Source organism: Heterocephalus glaber, unplaced genomic scaffold, assembly GCF_053883595.1.
Source record: "Heterocephalus glaber isolate CG9 unplaced genomic scaffold, H.glaber_assembly_v1.0 deba00000546, whole genome shotgun sequence".
Taxonomy (NCBI): Eukaryota; Metazoa; Chordata; class Mammalia; order Rodentia; family Bathyergidae; genus Heterocephalus; species Heterocephalus glaber.
In genome coordinates this window covers 20,823,615-20,838,827 of record NW_028258147.1, presented here as the reverse complement: position 1 = coordinate 20,838,827, position 15,213 = coordinate 20,823,615, and the positions used below count along the sequence as shown (strand labels likewise).

Genomic DNA, 15,213 nt, shown 5'->3' with positions numbered 1-15,213 from the left:
TATATGCACATCAACCATTTAAACTGACTAAGTAGCAGACTTCTTTTGTTATTTTATTAAATCTCACTTGTGTGAAGAGACCAGCCACTGAAGATGACTTGCACATGTTAATAGATTATATGCTGTAGCAAAATGCTGCTGTATATTGCTACTCCAGCAGCTGCCATTTCAAGTATAGTTATTAGTAGCTACAATATCACCTGGTTTAAACAAATTATCAAAAGAAGTACATGCTATTGACTCATTTATTCTTATATTTATTATTCTTATTGAAAATCACTAGACCTAATTCTATTGGTTTCCTTCCTGATTGAAAACATTTGAACCTAAAAAGCACAGTATTTCTTAAGACATTTTAACTATTCATCATGGCTATTAAAATTACAGTCACCCTGCATTGTGTGAGCAATGATTTAAAAAAATCTTTACACATACGGTAGGCGAGTGACCAATCCTATCCAGGTTTGAAGATGCTGAATGTTCCTATAACTGGTATTTGAAATTTCGATGTGTATTGCATTCGTTACTGAATATCAAGAATACATTTTTTTGCTCATATAGAGCAAATTTAAAATGAGGTCTTTTGTAGAAGCACCCATCCTGTTTAGAGTGCCATAACAGATGCTGAATGTTCACATATCAAACAAAATGCCAGCTTTCTGTAGAAAAGAGGTGTCAAAAAGTTTCTTTGTACCTTTAACGCATGTGATTATGTAGTACAAAATGCAGAGTTTGTAAAATTTCTTGAATATACAGGCAAAAAAATGAATAATTCAAAACATCTCATAAGTTCTACATTCTATTGTCCCTCTCTAACACAGGCAGAAGATAGGAGTGCACTCCCAATAGAGCTGAATTTGCACAAGTTACACCTCTGGAAATGCCAGATGGTCTATGGTCTACTTTTGAGAGCTGTCACATATGTAAAGATTTGAAAAAAGAAAGACAGCTGAATGAGAGCAGCAGATCATTAAAGAGAGAGTGAGGGTCCCTAGACATCACTTGTGTTTTAAGAAGCATTGTGTCGTTTTCATATCAGCGTGCTTTTTTTTTTATTTAAAGCCATACACAACTTCTACACAATAAGGAAAAGAATCTGTTTAACACCAAATACTTGTGGTTTAGTCAGCCAGGCATTTTTGTTCTTTATTCAAAAATAAAATCATGTTTCCTACTTAGTTTTAATTGTAATTTTACCTTAAGATTGAAATCATATCCACTAAAATCGATCAACAAAGTTAAATTTCATATTTGCTGATGTAGCTATTATATCTAGGGTTTATCTAGCTTTGATTGGACTTTTCACACACATCTGACAAAATCAACTAAAAATTGTTTTCATGCTAAAACATTGAATGAAGAGATAATACTTGGTTACCTGACCATAATACAAACCACAATAAAAATAATTAAGTGGTACTGATACAAAAAAATGTGCTCTCATGTTTCTGGCAACAGAAATAGATATGATTTTGAGGACTGAAATGTAGATAAATCATTAAGGATAATTTATGCTATTACTCCAGCCATACCCAGTAATTTACAGAGTCGATTTTGAGCTTAGGAAAAGGTCAGGTCTGTCAATTTTAGAATTTGGTGGCAGGACACTGTTGTCTTTTAAAATTTTGCTTTTATTTATTGAGAATGTTGAACTATTAAATAGTATTGTACATTTATCTTAAACTGTGGAATACGATGGGACAATTTTGATTGATAAAGAGTATCCCAGACACTAGTCAACGATATTTTGACTTTCCCAAGCTCCCTGATTGCTTATACTGTTATTTTTAGAGAAAAAGTGACCTAAAACATTGCATATGTTTGGAGAAATCACTGGAAAGTGCTCTGAAAAGAACACCACACAGTGTTAGGTCTAGCTGTATTCTTTGGCCTTCTTTTAAACGCATATGCATAACTAGCTTTGGGCTCAATAGCAGTCATTAGGGTGTCACCCTAGCTGATACAAGAAGTTAGGAGAGCAGCAAATTAATCTCTAAATCAAACCATTGCACACTCATAAATAAATCTCCATTTTTAGATGCCTTAATTGTAGATTTTGGTCATGAGAAGGGTGACATATATATTTGGTAAACAAAGAAATAACCTATTCTCTTGTTTCCTTTTCATTGAAACTTAAGAGAAAAGAACCCTGCTACATTTTATTACCATTATGTTGGGCTTCTCAAATAATTTCTTTTTAGATAATCTTTCTCTTTTTAATGTAAAATTGAAAAACTATAAGATCATTTCATATATTAGTTTTAAAAATCAGATACTAATGTTAATGGACTTAGTATGAAAGGACATTTTTTTAAAAAAATGAATCTTCTTTTTATTGAAGTATGCACACTTATGAATAGAATGTTTTGATATGTTGTTTTTCTTCATGATACATAAAGTGAAACAAAAGTAAACAATGCTGTACTAAATATTTTCTCAAATATATACTTTTTCTCAAAAATATTACCAAGCCTTAACTAGTCCCCAGATTATAATAATCAGTCCTCTTTGGAAATTTCTCAGCATCATATCACTCCAGAAAGAATGGCTGCTATCAAGAAATCAACCAATAACAAATGCTGGAGGTGCTGTGGGAAAAAAGAAACCTTTCTCCACTGCTGTTGGGAGTGTAGACTGGTGCAACCATGGTGGAAATTGGTGTGGAGATATCTCAAATAACTAAAACTAGAGGTTCCTTTTGTCCTAGCTATACATCTTTTAGGTATCTTCCTGAAAGAATTAAAAACATCATATCACAACAATATGTGCACACCCATATTTATAGCAGCACAGTTTGTAATAGCCAAATGTTGGAAACAGCCCAAATGCCCATCAACTGATGGATGAATGGATAAAGAAGTGGGTTTTTTATGCAATGGAGTACTACTTTGCCATAAAGAAGGATGAGCTTGGACATTTGTAGCTAAATGGGTGGACCTTCAAGTTAATTGGACACATATGTTTAAATACCACATTGTTTCTCTGGTGTCAGAAACTGAATGTGGAAATAAAGGCTGAGATGTATAATGGATGTTGGGAAATGGGAAGGGGAACAAGGGAGGAGAGAAGGAGAAAGGAAGAAAGCAACAATGAAAAGAGTGAAAATAGAAGGAAAAAATGGAAACAAAGCTCTTGTACATAGGAAGGGGAGAAAGGAAGAAGTGAGGGGGGGAAGGGGATAAAATAAAATAAATTTTATTTTTAGAAAGGATCATATATACTGCAAAAGCTTTGCATGCAGTACTTTTTCTATTGGATAGCTTTTCATGCAGTATTTAGTTTCCAAGTCAAAGAGTTTGTAGTAGTCATATAATTTACATTTCATAACTGTTCATAAACATGAACAGACTAAAAGAGCAGCTTAAGATTTTGAAATTCCAAGAAATTGAGAAATAGTAAAATGATCACACTGGATACTTTGTGCTGTTTTTGTTGAAAAGCTGTGATTTAGCTTTACTTAAGACCTACCCAGTGAAATAATTTCATTACTTAGCCAATGTAAACAGATAAGTTTTATGGGGGGGAGTGTGTCAGGGATTTTAGCCGCAAAAGCCAGAATCCATCGTTGCTAACTTGTATAGAAAATGTATTTATTAGCAGTACATGTTCTCTCAGAGATGCAGAGCCAAGGATTATACCTATTCGTTCAGTAGGGGTTCTTTAAGGAAAACACCACTGGTCACGTTAGGCCACTGATCTACTAGGAAGCAGACACCAGAAGGGGCAACCCCGCCGCCTAGGCCAACAAATGCCTTTCCACTGACTGCAGAGAAGCTGCACCCCCACCCCCCCGCCAGGGTGGCTGACACCTAGTCACTTCTCTGAACTCAAACTCTGCTTAACATCTAATATGCTATCACACTAAATTTGTTTCAATTTTCTATTGAGGACTGAGTTCATATACCTAGCTGCAGAGAACTCAGGATGGGATACAGGAATTTACCAAAATTGATGTTTTTAGAAATACTCAGCAATATCAATGATGAAAATTCATCCCGCTTGTTTTAGGATTTATTGTTCCAAGAATTGAATTGATAGGTTTTTCTTAGTATCATGCTATTAAAACAGCCTCCTATATATTTTCACATTAAAAAGTTTTGCTTTTCATATATTGGCATTTAATAGAGTTGGAGTTTGCCTGAGATTATATGTACATGTATGACACACGCCTTCACCACTGGGAGTCCACTGGCCCATTGGCTGTGTCTGTGACGGGTGTGTCTCTAGTCACTGTGTCGTTTCATAAGAAGGCTACATATCTAATACATCCATTGCCATCCTTTTCTACCTTAAAATTTCTTCTGTGATTCTTGATTATTCTTCCTTATTTTGAGATTGGCTTTTCATGATCCATAAATAAGCCAACTGAAAGTGTTAACGGGAATGGAATTAATGAAATAAACTGAAAAAAACATATCAATATAATTAATATATTTATACTCTCCATTCATCTGGGCTTCTTGTATGCTTTTTAGTAATATTTGGTAACTTTTTGCAATAAAAATATCTACCAATTTTTACTTAGTTTAATTTCAGCTATTTACCAGAGTTTTTGTTTTTTTGGGGAGGCCATTTTTTTCCTTCTTTCTTTCTTTTCTTTCTTTATTTCTGCCTTCCTTCCTTCCTTCCTTCCTTCTTACTTTCTTTTTTCTCTTTGTTTCTGTCTTTCTGTCTTCTTTTGCTAGGTGAAATACATTTTTCTTATGTATTTGTTGATATCTATTGGCATTTTGGAATATTACTGATTTTTTTCCATGGTTGATCCTGTATAAATCTTGATAAATTCATAATTTTTGAGAATTTGTAATCTCTTAGACTATCTCAAAATATTCAGATCTGTGCACAGCTCAACACTTTTGCTTTTTCCTTTCCAGAATTTAGATCTATTTTTTATTTCCTTTCCTTATTGCTTTTGCCAGGACTTCCCGTGTAATGTTGCACAAGAGAAGTGAAGGTGCGCATCTTTTAGTTGGCTGTGACCCAAAAAAGAGCACTCGAAAAGATGTTTAGTTTTGATAGCTATGTTGCATCAGAATTAAAGCCCTCTCTTATTTTTCTAACTTTTCATAATTCATTTATTTTAAAATCTAAAGAATAAATATAGAAAAGATTTTCTTCTGCAGCCTTATAAAAAAGAATACCATATTCCTCTTTATTGCCTTCTTCAGTGCCCAGCTTTTTAAAATTTTTGTAGTGCCCAGCTTTGACTCCTTAGCTGAATTAGCTGTTCTTTTCACTTCAAAAGAATTATCAATATCATTATTAGGAGTATTAGAATAATATTGGTGAGTCCACAGCACCCAAAAAAGGTCTCAGAGTTTAGAAAAAAATCAACTTTTACTGAATGTGTGGAATTATTCTTCAAATTTCTAATTCAACTATCCTTTAAAAAAACCAAAAAATACAGTTTTTCTACTCTACTTTTTGTATCTTTGTATAAAGTGTCTTTTAATAATCCTCTTCCTATTTTTCTTTCTAATGACTTTGTTTCCTCTCTTCCTGCCTCCCTTTTTCTCTTCTTTTCCTCTTCAGTTTTAGTGTCATGAGTAAAATCTTAAATCTCAGATACTGAATGCATTTCATTATTATAAAATAGCAATTCATTATCATTTTTTAACTGGATGAACTTTTCCTGTTTTTCCTGTAGCCCAACCTCAGCGCTTGCCTCTGCTGCAGACTTCAGCACAGGAACTCGGTGAAGAGGAAATAGGCAAGATAAAGAAAGAAGGGCAAGCAAGTCTGAGCAATGGCAATGGAATTCACCACGGGGCCAAACATGCCTGTGCAGATAATCACAAACTTTCAGCTCCTGTTTCTCAAAAAATGCATAGAAAAATTCAATCCAGCTTATCTGTAAATAATGATGTCAGTAAGAAGACCAAAGTAAATGCTGCCTTTTCCCAAAAGACAGGCTCTTCACCTGAAGGTAAGTGTGAGATATATGCATATTTTATTTGACCTGATAGAAAATCATATGCACTGGTAATAATTTCATCCAGCAAACAGACAAACACAAATTTTGGTAAAATCCCTCTTAACTTCCCCAAAGGTAAGTACAAGACAGAAAAGAAAGATTTGGAAGCTGACACTCTGCTTTTAGATTATTGTCTTCCAGAGTGAGTAATCACTACTTTAAATATAACTGCTATACCTTTTCAATGCCACATTTTCAAATATGCACACAACATTTTGGTGGCATACATGAGTGCATGGACTTTTTTCCCTCCTCAGTGAAGCATGTTATTCAGTACTGCAGACAGGATGACTTGCTTGTAGTTGTGTCTTGAAGATCATTTCTTATATATGCAAAGCTCTCTTGCTGACCTTTGTCCTCTAACCTGTGCTGCCTCTGCTCCTGCCATGCCCACATCCACTCCTGCCCCCTTCTAAGCTCTCTGTGTTCTTCTGTCCTCCTTGGAGACATTTGAGTGTGGCCTCTGATCTCTGAGAAGCCAGTTATTACCTCTTTGCTTCTCTCTCATCCTAACCTCGGCCAGGATAAAGTCTAGTTAAGTCTTGTGAACCTGAGAAAAGGTTTTCTTCATTATAAAACAAAACTGTATGGTGGTGGTTAACCTTCAGATTCTTTTTTATAAGGTTCATTGTATCATATTAAAGAAAAAAACTTCCTCTCATAGTCAAGGTTCCACATTTTTCTCAACATGTCCTTTGCTCTCCCACCTTCCCCATTACCAGTTCTTGGGAATGTAAAACCTTGAAAAAAAATATATAATCTTATTCCCTTTACTTTTCCATTTTAATTGTCAGGGAATCTTAAATAAAGGAATATCTGTGGGGTGCCTCTGTGTAGTTGGCCATGCCTCTTCATAGAGATAACTTAAGTTGTAAATAGGAAATTGTATTGAGCTTTACCAGTAAGGAGTGGGAGAAAAGATATTACATTTTGGCTAGAGGTGTCTTAAACTCAACTGAGGCAAAGTGTTAGGTTGATCAAATGATATGATAATAAATGGTCTGCATAGTTCTAGGTCAGTGACACTACTTTCCAAACTAATTAGATTGAAAGGGACATGACTGACATTTTAAAATGAGTTTGACTTGTAAGCTGCATGGTCATCTCTGAAGTATAGGCGGGCTGTTAACTAAACCGGCTCTCCAAGCAGTTGAGAAGGCAGTGCAGTTTTCTTTAGAGGATCTTCACTTCTAGGTGATTGGGTGAAATGATTGAATACAATTGAAATCTACTTGTTTTATACATTCGAATTTACTTATAATGCCCCTCACCTCCATTTTCCATTTGATATTTACTTATTTTAGTATTAAAGCACAGTTACATTTGCATATCAGTCTGATTTGAAATAACAAATGGAATTTTTCATTATTGCTTGGTTTTAATATCATGTCTGAATTTATTTCTAATGTAAGAATGCAGCTTCATAAGTAACATATGAAGTGGATGGAAAATCAACACTATACAATTAAATATGGTTCACTCTTTGTCTTTTCTTCCCCTTTTTACCTATTCTTAGTCTCCTATCCTTTCCTCGTCTTCTCTCATTCTCATTCCTAATTATGACTGGCCACAAAGATATCCATAAATGGAGACCTTGTGATCCGTTCTTACAACAAAATAACATTTCAAGATTCAGTTACAAACATGAAAAGTATGAAAGAGAAATGAAAGGATCTAATTATATTGTATCGAGTCCTATCCGTACCTTCTCTGTTAGGCCACAGGATTTAGCCAATTTGGGGCTTCTTTTGTGACTATTTGAATCTAGATTAAAAATTTCCTTGTTCTAGTTCATGCTTTCTCAGTGGATGCCTTCATGATATTTGCCACTATTTAATCTGTGCCTTAGTATTTTGTTATTTCTTCTCATTTTCAGTTTTGAAGTTAAGTTTATTCTCTGGCAATGTACTGGGGAACCCCCTCCCCTCCACAAAAACCCAAATAAACCAACAAATAAAGAAGCAAATTCACTGAACTAATAGATGACAAATTAAAAGGAAAATATCAGCTAGCCCAGGGATTTTGATCTAGGCCTGCTATAAAATTTAGGGTTTTGATTAGATAGCTTTGAAAGTTAAGTTTGACTTGGAGATTGTACGATTCTTTTTTTATAGCAAGGTTGCTTCCCTCTCAAGGCAAGTCTTTTGCTGTATAGAATATCCAGCCCATGTTGTAGGAGCTCTGAAACATACTGAGCCTTCCAAGACAATGGCAGGAAGGGTTTTGGTGGACTGAAATAGTGCTTGATTTTAGGAGAGTTCAATGTCGGAACAGTAGATCTTGAACAGGCTTGATTTGTTATGGGAATAAAAATGGATAGAAATTCCTTTTTAAAAAAGCAGTAACAATGGGAGCATTTAATGGGTAGACTTTTCTCAGTTTTATGTTTTTCTTTTTCACGGTTGTTTAAAGTCTTCATCCTCTGTACCTACTCTCCTCATGGCAAAGGAACAAACAAATCATAAAATCATACGGTTTTGGAAACCCCAAAAGCAGCTAACTGTTGGACATGGTGGCACACGGCTGTAATCCCAGCACTTGGGAGACTGAGGCAGGAGGATTGCTGTGATTTCGAGGCCAGTCTGGGCTACACAGGTCAGCCTGAACTGCACAGTGAGATCCTGTCTTAAAAAAAAACAAAACAGCTAGTTATGTACACTTTGACTGTTGGTTGCATGGTGCTTGTGATTGGCAACTTGAAGAACATCTTCCTAGTTTGGATGATGGAATTACATATTTAATTATTTTATAGGGATTCATTAAGAGCACTAAGGGCCTTTGGTGACCAAATGTGAAAAACATTGTTAAATTATGGGCCCATTTTTTGTTTCCAGGTGAGGATTGAACCAGGTATATAACTGAGTCTGGGGCTTAGTGAGATATTTGAATGTTTCTTTCACTCATTCATTTGGCCTGAGTGCAAATGGGCACATCCTCCCTTAGAGTCCCTTAGACTGTTTTTAACCTGCATGGGCTCCAGGGGCCTTGGGTCTATCAGAAACTATTCTGTCTACTTCAGTCATGTGGACTCATTTAATTCTTCCAGTGATAGTGAACTGAACTATAACAGAGTTTCCTCTAAGCAAAAGGTAATTTACTGTCCATTCCAATATCCCATCAGATGTTAACCATGATTCACTGTAGACCAGGCGGGCTTGTCTTAGTACACATTTGCTTTCTTCAAGCTCTTTCTGTGAACAGTTTAATAACAGCTCACACCTGTGTGCTGTGTTTTGTTTTTGTTCCCTACTAAATTTTGAATTCCTGAGAATTCTGAACTGGGTCTGAGACTTTTTTGTTTTCTTTTTAATTTATAGCAGCACCCAGCTCAGTGGCTTCACAGAATTTCCCATGAGTTAGTAAGTGATATAATGTTTTATTCTAAGCCACTATATCCTACTCTTTTTTAAACAAGCACTGGAAAATAAAATATATGCTCATATTCCCTGAAATATGAATATGAATATGAATATGAACTTTTCAAAAGTTCTCTTTTTGCAGTAGAGAGAAAAATATTCATGTGGGAAAATACTGCACATTTTACTTAAAGGTTATTAAATTAGTAGATTTCTGCTTCTTTTGTATAATTAAATATTTTCATACACACTTAAATTTTCTGATTGCATCACCCAGGTGGAGAGTTTTAAAACTAAATATGTAAGATTCTTGACCTTTAAAATAATTATACTATAATTTAGTATCATATAATATTCAAATTGCCAAGGGTTTTCATTAGACTCTAAGACATTTTTCTTATCATAGGAATGGTAAATTCTAACATGAGTTGGGTATTTCAGTTATAGCTATATATTTTGTAAAAATTAAGTTTTTACAGCAGTGTTTGCTTTCTGTAAAGGAAATGACTGCGTGGGGACCTGAAAGACAAGGCCAAGTTGGGTTATGGGGTTGAGAGAAGAGGGAAGGATTAGGGGCTAAAGGAGCTTCATGAAATAAGACATCATTCAGAGAACCACGTAGAGTTTTCCACTGTTGGCTGAGAAACAGAATTAGGAAAGATGAGAGAGGAAGGCTAGAAAAGGACCCGTCCAGCGGATCCTGCAATGACTTGTTCTTCTGAAGATGGAGCCCATATCCTTATGACTTCTTTGGAGGATGCCATTTGATATCCATTACATGAATTTTTGAAAAAAAAAAGTATTTTCTTCCCTCTCCTTCTTACTTATAGCAGATACTGCAGTCTATTGAGCACCTACACTCTGAATGCCTTTACAGTATTCTTTTTGTTCTTTACTAGTGAACTATTTCCATAAGTAAAAGGATGAATTGATTTTAAACTTGTTAGCTTGGGATGCTAACAAGTTCCTCTAGAAGCATTTGGACCTATAGATGAAGTCAACCTAGTCCTTATTTTATTGTTTCTTTTGTCTGTCTTCCTCTTCTCTTATTCATTAAGTTTATTGGTACATGTTAGGTATACAACACGATGACATTCATCATTGGGGATTTGTACCGTTACATGATATATCTTGGTTCTTATTTTTTCCCCATTCCCCTGCCCTTCCTTCAACCCCTCCAACCCTCCCTATTTACAAAAACTTTGTTTCCATTTTTGCCTTTTATCATAGTTTTTCCTTTCCCCTCCCCCTCCTAGTTCCCCTTCCCCTTTAGACCTTTTCTTCCTATTTCACAAACTATTCTCTTGGATTCTGGCCTCCATGGTCTTCCTCTGTCTTGCCTTTAGGCTCTTCCTCTCTTTTCAGTGCTTTCCCCTTGCATTTATAATGATGTGGGATTTTCCACATATACCAGAGTGCAGGGCCCACTCCTTCTAGGAGGAGAACACAGCCATGATCCCTCAGAAGATGGCCACCAACCCCATCAGGTTTTCTCTATTCCACAAATACAAATTCCAAAATCCTAATTTCAGGAAAAAAATGTTCAAAAGTAAGAGTGATACTGAGCATTCTTTCTTTCAGCAGTGTTGTAAAATCTCATACTCATGTTTTTCGCATAAAAAGCTTCAATTTTTCCTATAACTGTAGAAGGACCAGGATTTTGGTGGAAAGATAATGATTGGAATTCATGATATGAACTAGAACTTTCAGAAAAAAACTTTGGGTGGTTTTTGGCAAAAAGGTCGCTACAATCTTCAAAACACTGAATTTGCTTAAATAGTGTTTTGTTGTACTCTCTTTTCTCAGGAACAATGAATTCCATTATATGTCAGAATAATGATGTAGGAGGAAGATTTAGAATTATGTTTTCCAGCACAATATTTGCCAATCCTTATGAAAATATAGGTATAACAAATTTCACTGCTTAACCAACATGCTAAATGGAACACAGAAATACAATAATGTGGAATAATGTGTGTGTATGTATGTGTGTGTGAAGTAGACATGCACAAATTTGACACTGTCAAACTATTTCATTCTGTGCATATAAGTCATTGCTTTTTGTTTACTTGAAATATTTAATCAGGTGTCTTAAAACTTGAGACAATTATTACAAAGTATTTACAAGTAGTAGGTATTTTTGAAGAGCGGAAAGTAAACATTTCAATAAATTTTCTTTAGAGTTTAGAAAAATAGGTTAACTATGTAATTTGTACTCTCATGCGCATCCATTTGAAGATCAAGTAAAAGATTGGCAAGGATCTGATAAATGTATAATTTAACCTTAAAACGTAGAGACACTCAAAATATGTCTCAACTTCCAGTGCTCTTCTTTTACAGTAACACACAGCTTTGCAGACCATCTTTAAAAAGAAATAGAAGCTGTTGGCTATGGACTACAACTCTTACACTTTTGGTTTTGTAGACAAGCTGTCTGAAGCCACTGTTCTAACAATTTAAATTAGCTTAGCGCTCACTCAGGAGATGGGTGGGGAGGAAATAAAACAATACAGATACAGATAGATTGGCCAGGAAGCTTTAGGGTGTGGGGTGCTTGGGTGAAGAGACTATTGAGACACTTGGAATAATAATAAGCTAAATGGAAAGAATCAAAAATTTAAAAAACTATCACCTTAAAAATACACAAAGATTTTTATTTTTTAATACAGTGGCAAAAATTGTAGGTGTGGTTTTTTTGTTTTTGTTTTGTCTTTTAGGTTAAACAACAATTTATAGGTACTGCAACCAGACTAGAAATGAGTTTGTTTTCAGTCCCAAGAGTTGTGCAATGCATGTACAGGAGAGGGTTTGTGGTTTGCAGAGGTTGACAATTTAATGAGAAGTCCTGATCCAAGGCTAATTCTAGGCCGAACTGAATAGCAGTCAGATGCATTCTATGCAGGATTGTCATTAATTTTCTAGTTCAATTAGTTGGCAAAATAGCTAGAAATCAGGAGTAACTGAATGCAGTTGGCAGCAGTTAATGAGTTATTTTAGACTCCATCGATTTGAAATAAAGGTACACAATTCAAGAGGAGAGTACCAAAATGCATTTAGAAATACACTCTTAGAGCTGGAGAGAAGGTTAGGCCCAAGCATACTCACTGATATTTGTTTTCACAGAGGAACTATTATAAACTACAAGAGATTTAAACAAAAAGTTCAGGTGGCTGAGAACCGAGTGACTCGGGTCACTGGAGGCCAGCCAGTTTGGTAGGACAGGAATGTGGGTTCAACTTGCAGGCCTGGGAGATGGTCCCATGAAAAGTTCAGATTTTTCTCCAGGGGTGATGTCAGATAGAAATAAGTCACAGTAAGTTCACATTGGCTAGGTAGCCCAGGAAAAGGGTCAGAGTCAGAGAAGAAGATTATCTGACTGTGACGAAGCAGTAAGAAAGATGAGACAAGAAACAAACTAGAGAGTATGGTGTGATAGAAGCCCAGGAATGTAGGTTTTAAAAGAAAGAGGACATTACTAAATTGCACCAGATATTGTTGACATGCTTGTAAAATGAGTTCTGAAATAACTGGTGGAATTAAAAACGTGGGTATAGCTTCATGAACTTATTGAGAGCTGTTTTCATGAAAAAGTCACCATGATGTGGGTTGTTGAATGTGAAGAAATACACTAACAATAAAATTTCTAGGAAAGCCAAAGTCCAGGGCAGAAGTGCAGGTCTAAGCAGCTTGTTTTGTTTGGGTTATATTGTTTTGTTTGGGAATGATTTGTGCATCTTTACATTTGGATAGAGAAGATCAAGGAGAGAGGAAATGTTTGAAGATACAAGAAGGTAATAATTACATTTTTTAGACAACTAGCATATATTGCCTTTAGTTAGATCTTTCAATACTTTGAACAAGGTAAAACGTTATCAAAGCAAGAGAATTGAACAACCAGAGTCCCATATGCAGATATGTTGACCTCAGTGGCTCTGCTGTGTTGGAATTGTATGGTATTATTAATCTTAGAAAACTTATGAGTAACTTCTGTGGAATCCCCTGGTATGAGGAAATGGAACCTTTGTTGATGATAAAGCCTAGCTTAAGTCTCTACTCCTACCTCATTGCAGGAGCATTAATTTCACTTGAAAGAAAAGCATCAAAAAGACCTTATCATTTAGGGTTCCAAATCTCTTGACTTTTGTGTATTGGACTACAAATTGATGGAAATTGACATCTTATCCTTTACATTTATAAGGTCCTTCGGTGAATTTAATGACAGCTTTTACACTTAGTATAAGAAATAAGACAAAACATAAAATGGCAAAAAATATAGCACTGGAGGTTAAGTAGAAGAAAGATGATTAAGGAAACCAATGCATAATCCAGACAAATAGAAGACAGTAAGTTAATTTAAAATATGTTTAAAGTAAAATTTATGCTTTCTTGTGACCTACGCTTTATTGATTTATTATTATAAGGAAAGACTTGAAAAGGTTAAGACTTAAGCTATAATGACCTGTACTTTTGAGTAATTGTGATGGCCCCTTCCACAGCTGTTCTAGTCATTTCTGGATACATGAGTTTCTTTGAGAATCTGATAAAAGTTATAGTTTACCCACATGGCATGTTTTTAAAGAAAGGTAACAAAAGCTTTATTAACATTTGTTTTATTCTTCAGGTAACCAAAGAGATTGGATACTTTTAAATATTTTATTTTAAAATCAAATGTCTCTGAGAGCTGAACAGTTTGTGTGTGTGTATGCAGGGGCGGGGTGAGATGAGCCATTGTAATTTTGACATAGGAAGCCCCACAGCATAGCTCTACTGGGGAGTTCACTACACGATCTAACTTACTACATTTAAACGTCATCTTATCTTTTGCGCCGAGTAGACCACAGGTACCCCAGGACCAGAGCAAGAGATCTACTCTACTATGAGATGATTTCAGTGATTCAGATTGGAACTGGATCAGAGTGGCAGTGGTGGGAGAGGGGCTGAGATTTTGTTTCATACGTATATGTATGAAATAAAGAATAAGATTTGCAGAATAATGAAATTTCAGTGTAAGAGTAAGACAGGGATTAAAGAGACTTTTTTTTGTTATTTTGATTTGGGTTTTTGGGGGGGTTTTTGGCTTGAAGAAGAATGGAGTTGCCAGAAACTGAAGACTGTGGAAAGAATGGGGTCTGGTTTTTGGAAGAAGATCAGATTGGCTTTTGAGTATGGAGGCTTTTAGCTGCTTTTAAGCGGTGATGTGAGACTGGGGAGGCTGGCATTCAGAACAAACATCTGCAGCCCGAGGGAAGTTTTGCGAGTTGTCAGGGTGCAGAGAGTGCATGTCTCTGCATGTGCCTGTGCCTGTATGTAGGTTTGGGAGGGCTTATCCTTGCTATATATAGCACTGGCTTTCTCAACCCTGGCGCCTAGGTATTTGGAGTAGTAGCTTCAGGACATCTCTAAAGTATCACCTTGGGCTTTGCCCTTAGAAATGATGATTCATTAGCAATGGAGTGTATCCAAGGACCCAGCATCCTTTGGAAGCTCTTCATATAATTCTAATGCAAATTCAAGGCTCAGAACTACTGTCTAGAAAGCAGATAAAATGCAAAAGCTGAAGTGTACTCAAAACTGAGGCTTAGGCTACTTTATTTCTTTTAAGTCAGAAATTAAGGAGGAACCATGAACAAAGCGATGATGAATAGGCAGTGCTTAAAAAGGGATAAATAGAGATGGTGTGGAAACCAAATAAAGTGAGCACTTTAACATGGAGAAGTGAATGAAAATTGACCATTGAAATGGGCACGTGGAGACCACTGGTGACACTCATACTCTTGGTCTGTGATGGGGACAGAGTCTGACCAAAGTGGATACTAAAGAGAAAGAGAAAGGAAATCCGGAGATGGATACATAGGTCACTCTGCTCAAGGAGTTTCCTGATGG

The 15,213-nt window shown here is 35.7% G+C and overlaps 1 protein-coding gene across 4 annotated transcripts in view; it reads left to right on the top strand.

The window, feature by feature from the left end:
* The window catches only part of Mdfic (MyoD family inhibitor domain containing), an 86,849-nt gene that overhangs the window by 46,590 nt on the left and 25,046 nt on the right, over positions 1-15,213 (top strand). For all 4 annotated transcript variants that reach the window (XM_087204618.1, XM_004865271.3, XM_021244769.2 and 1 more), the window contains one exon: positions 5,648-5,926. In XM_087204618.1, the coding sequence (XP_087060744.1) occupies positions 5,648-5,926 (279 nt within the window). The remainder of the gene's footprint in view (positions 1-5,647; positions 5,927-15,213) is intronic.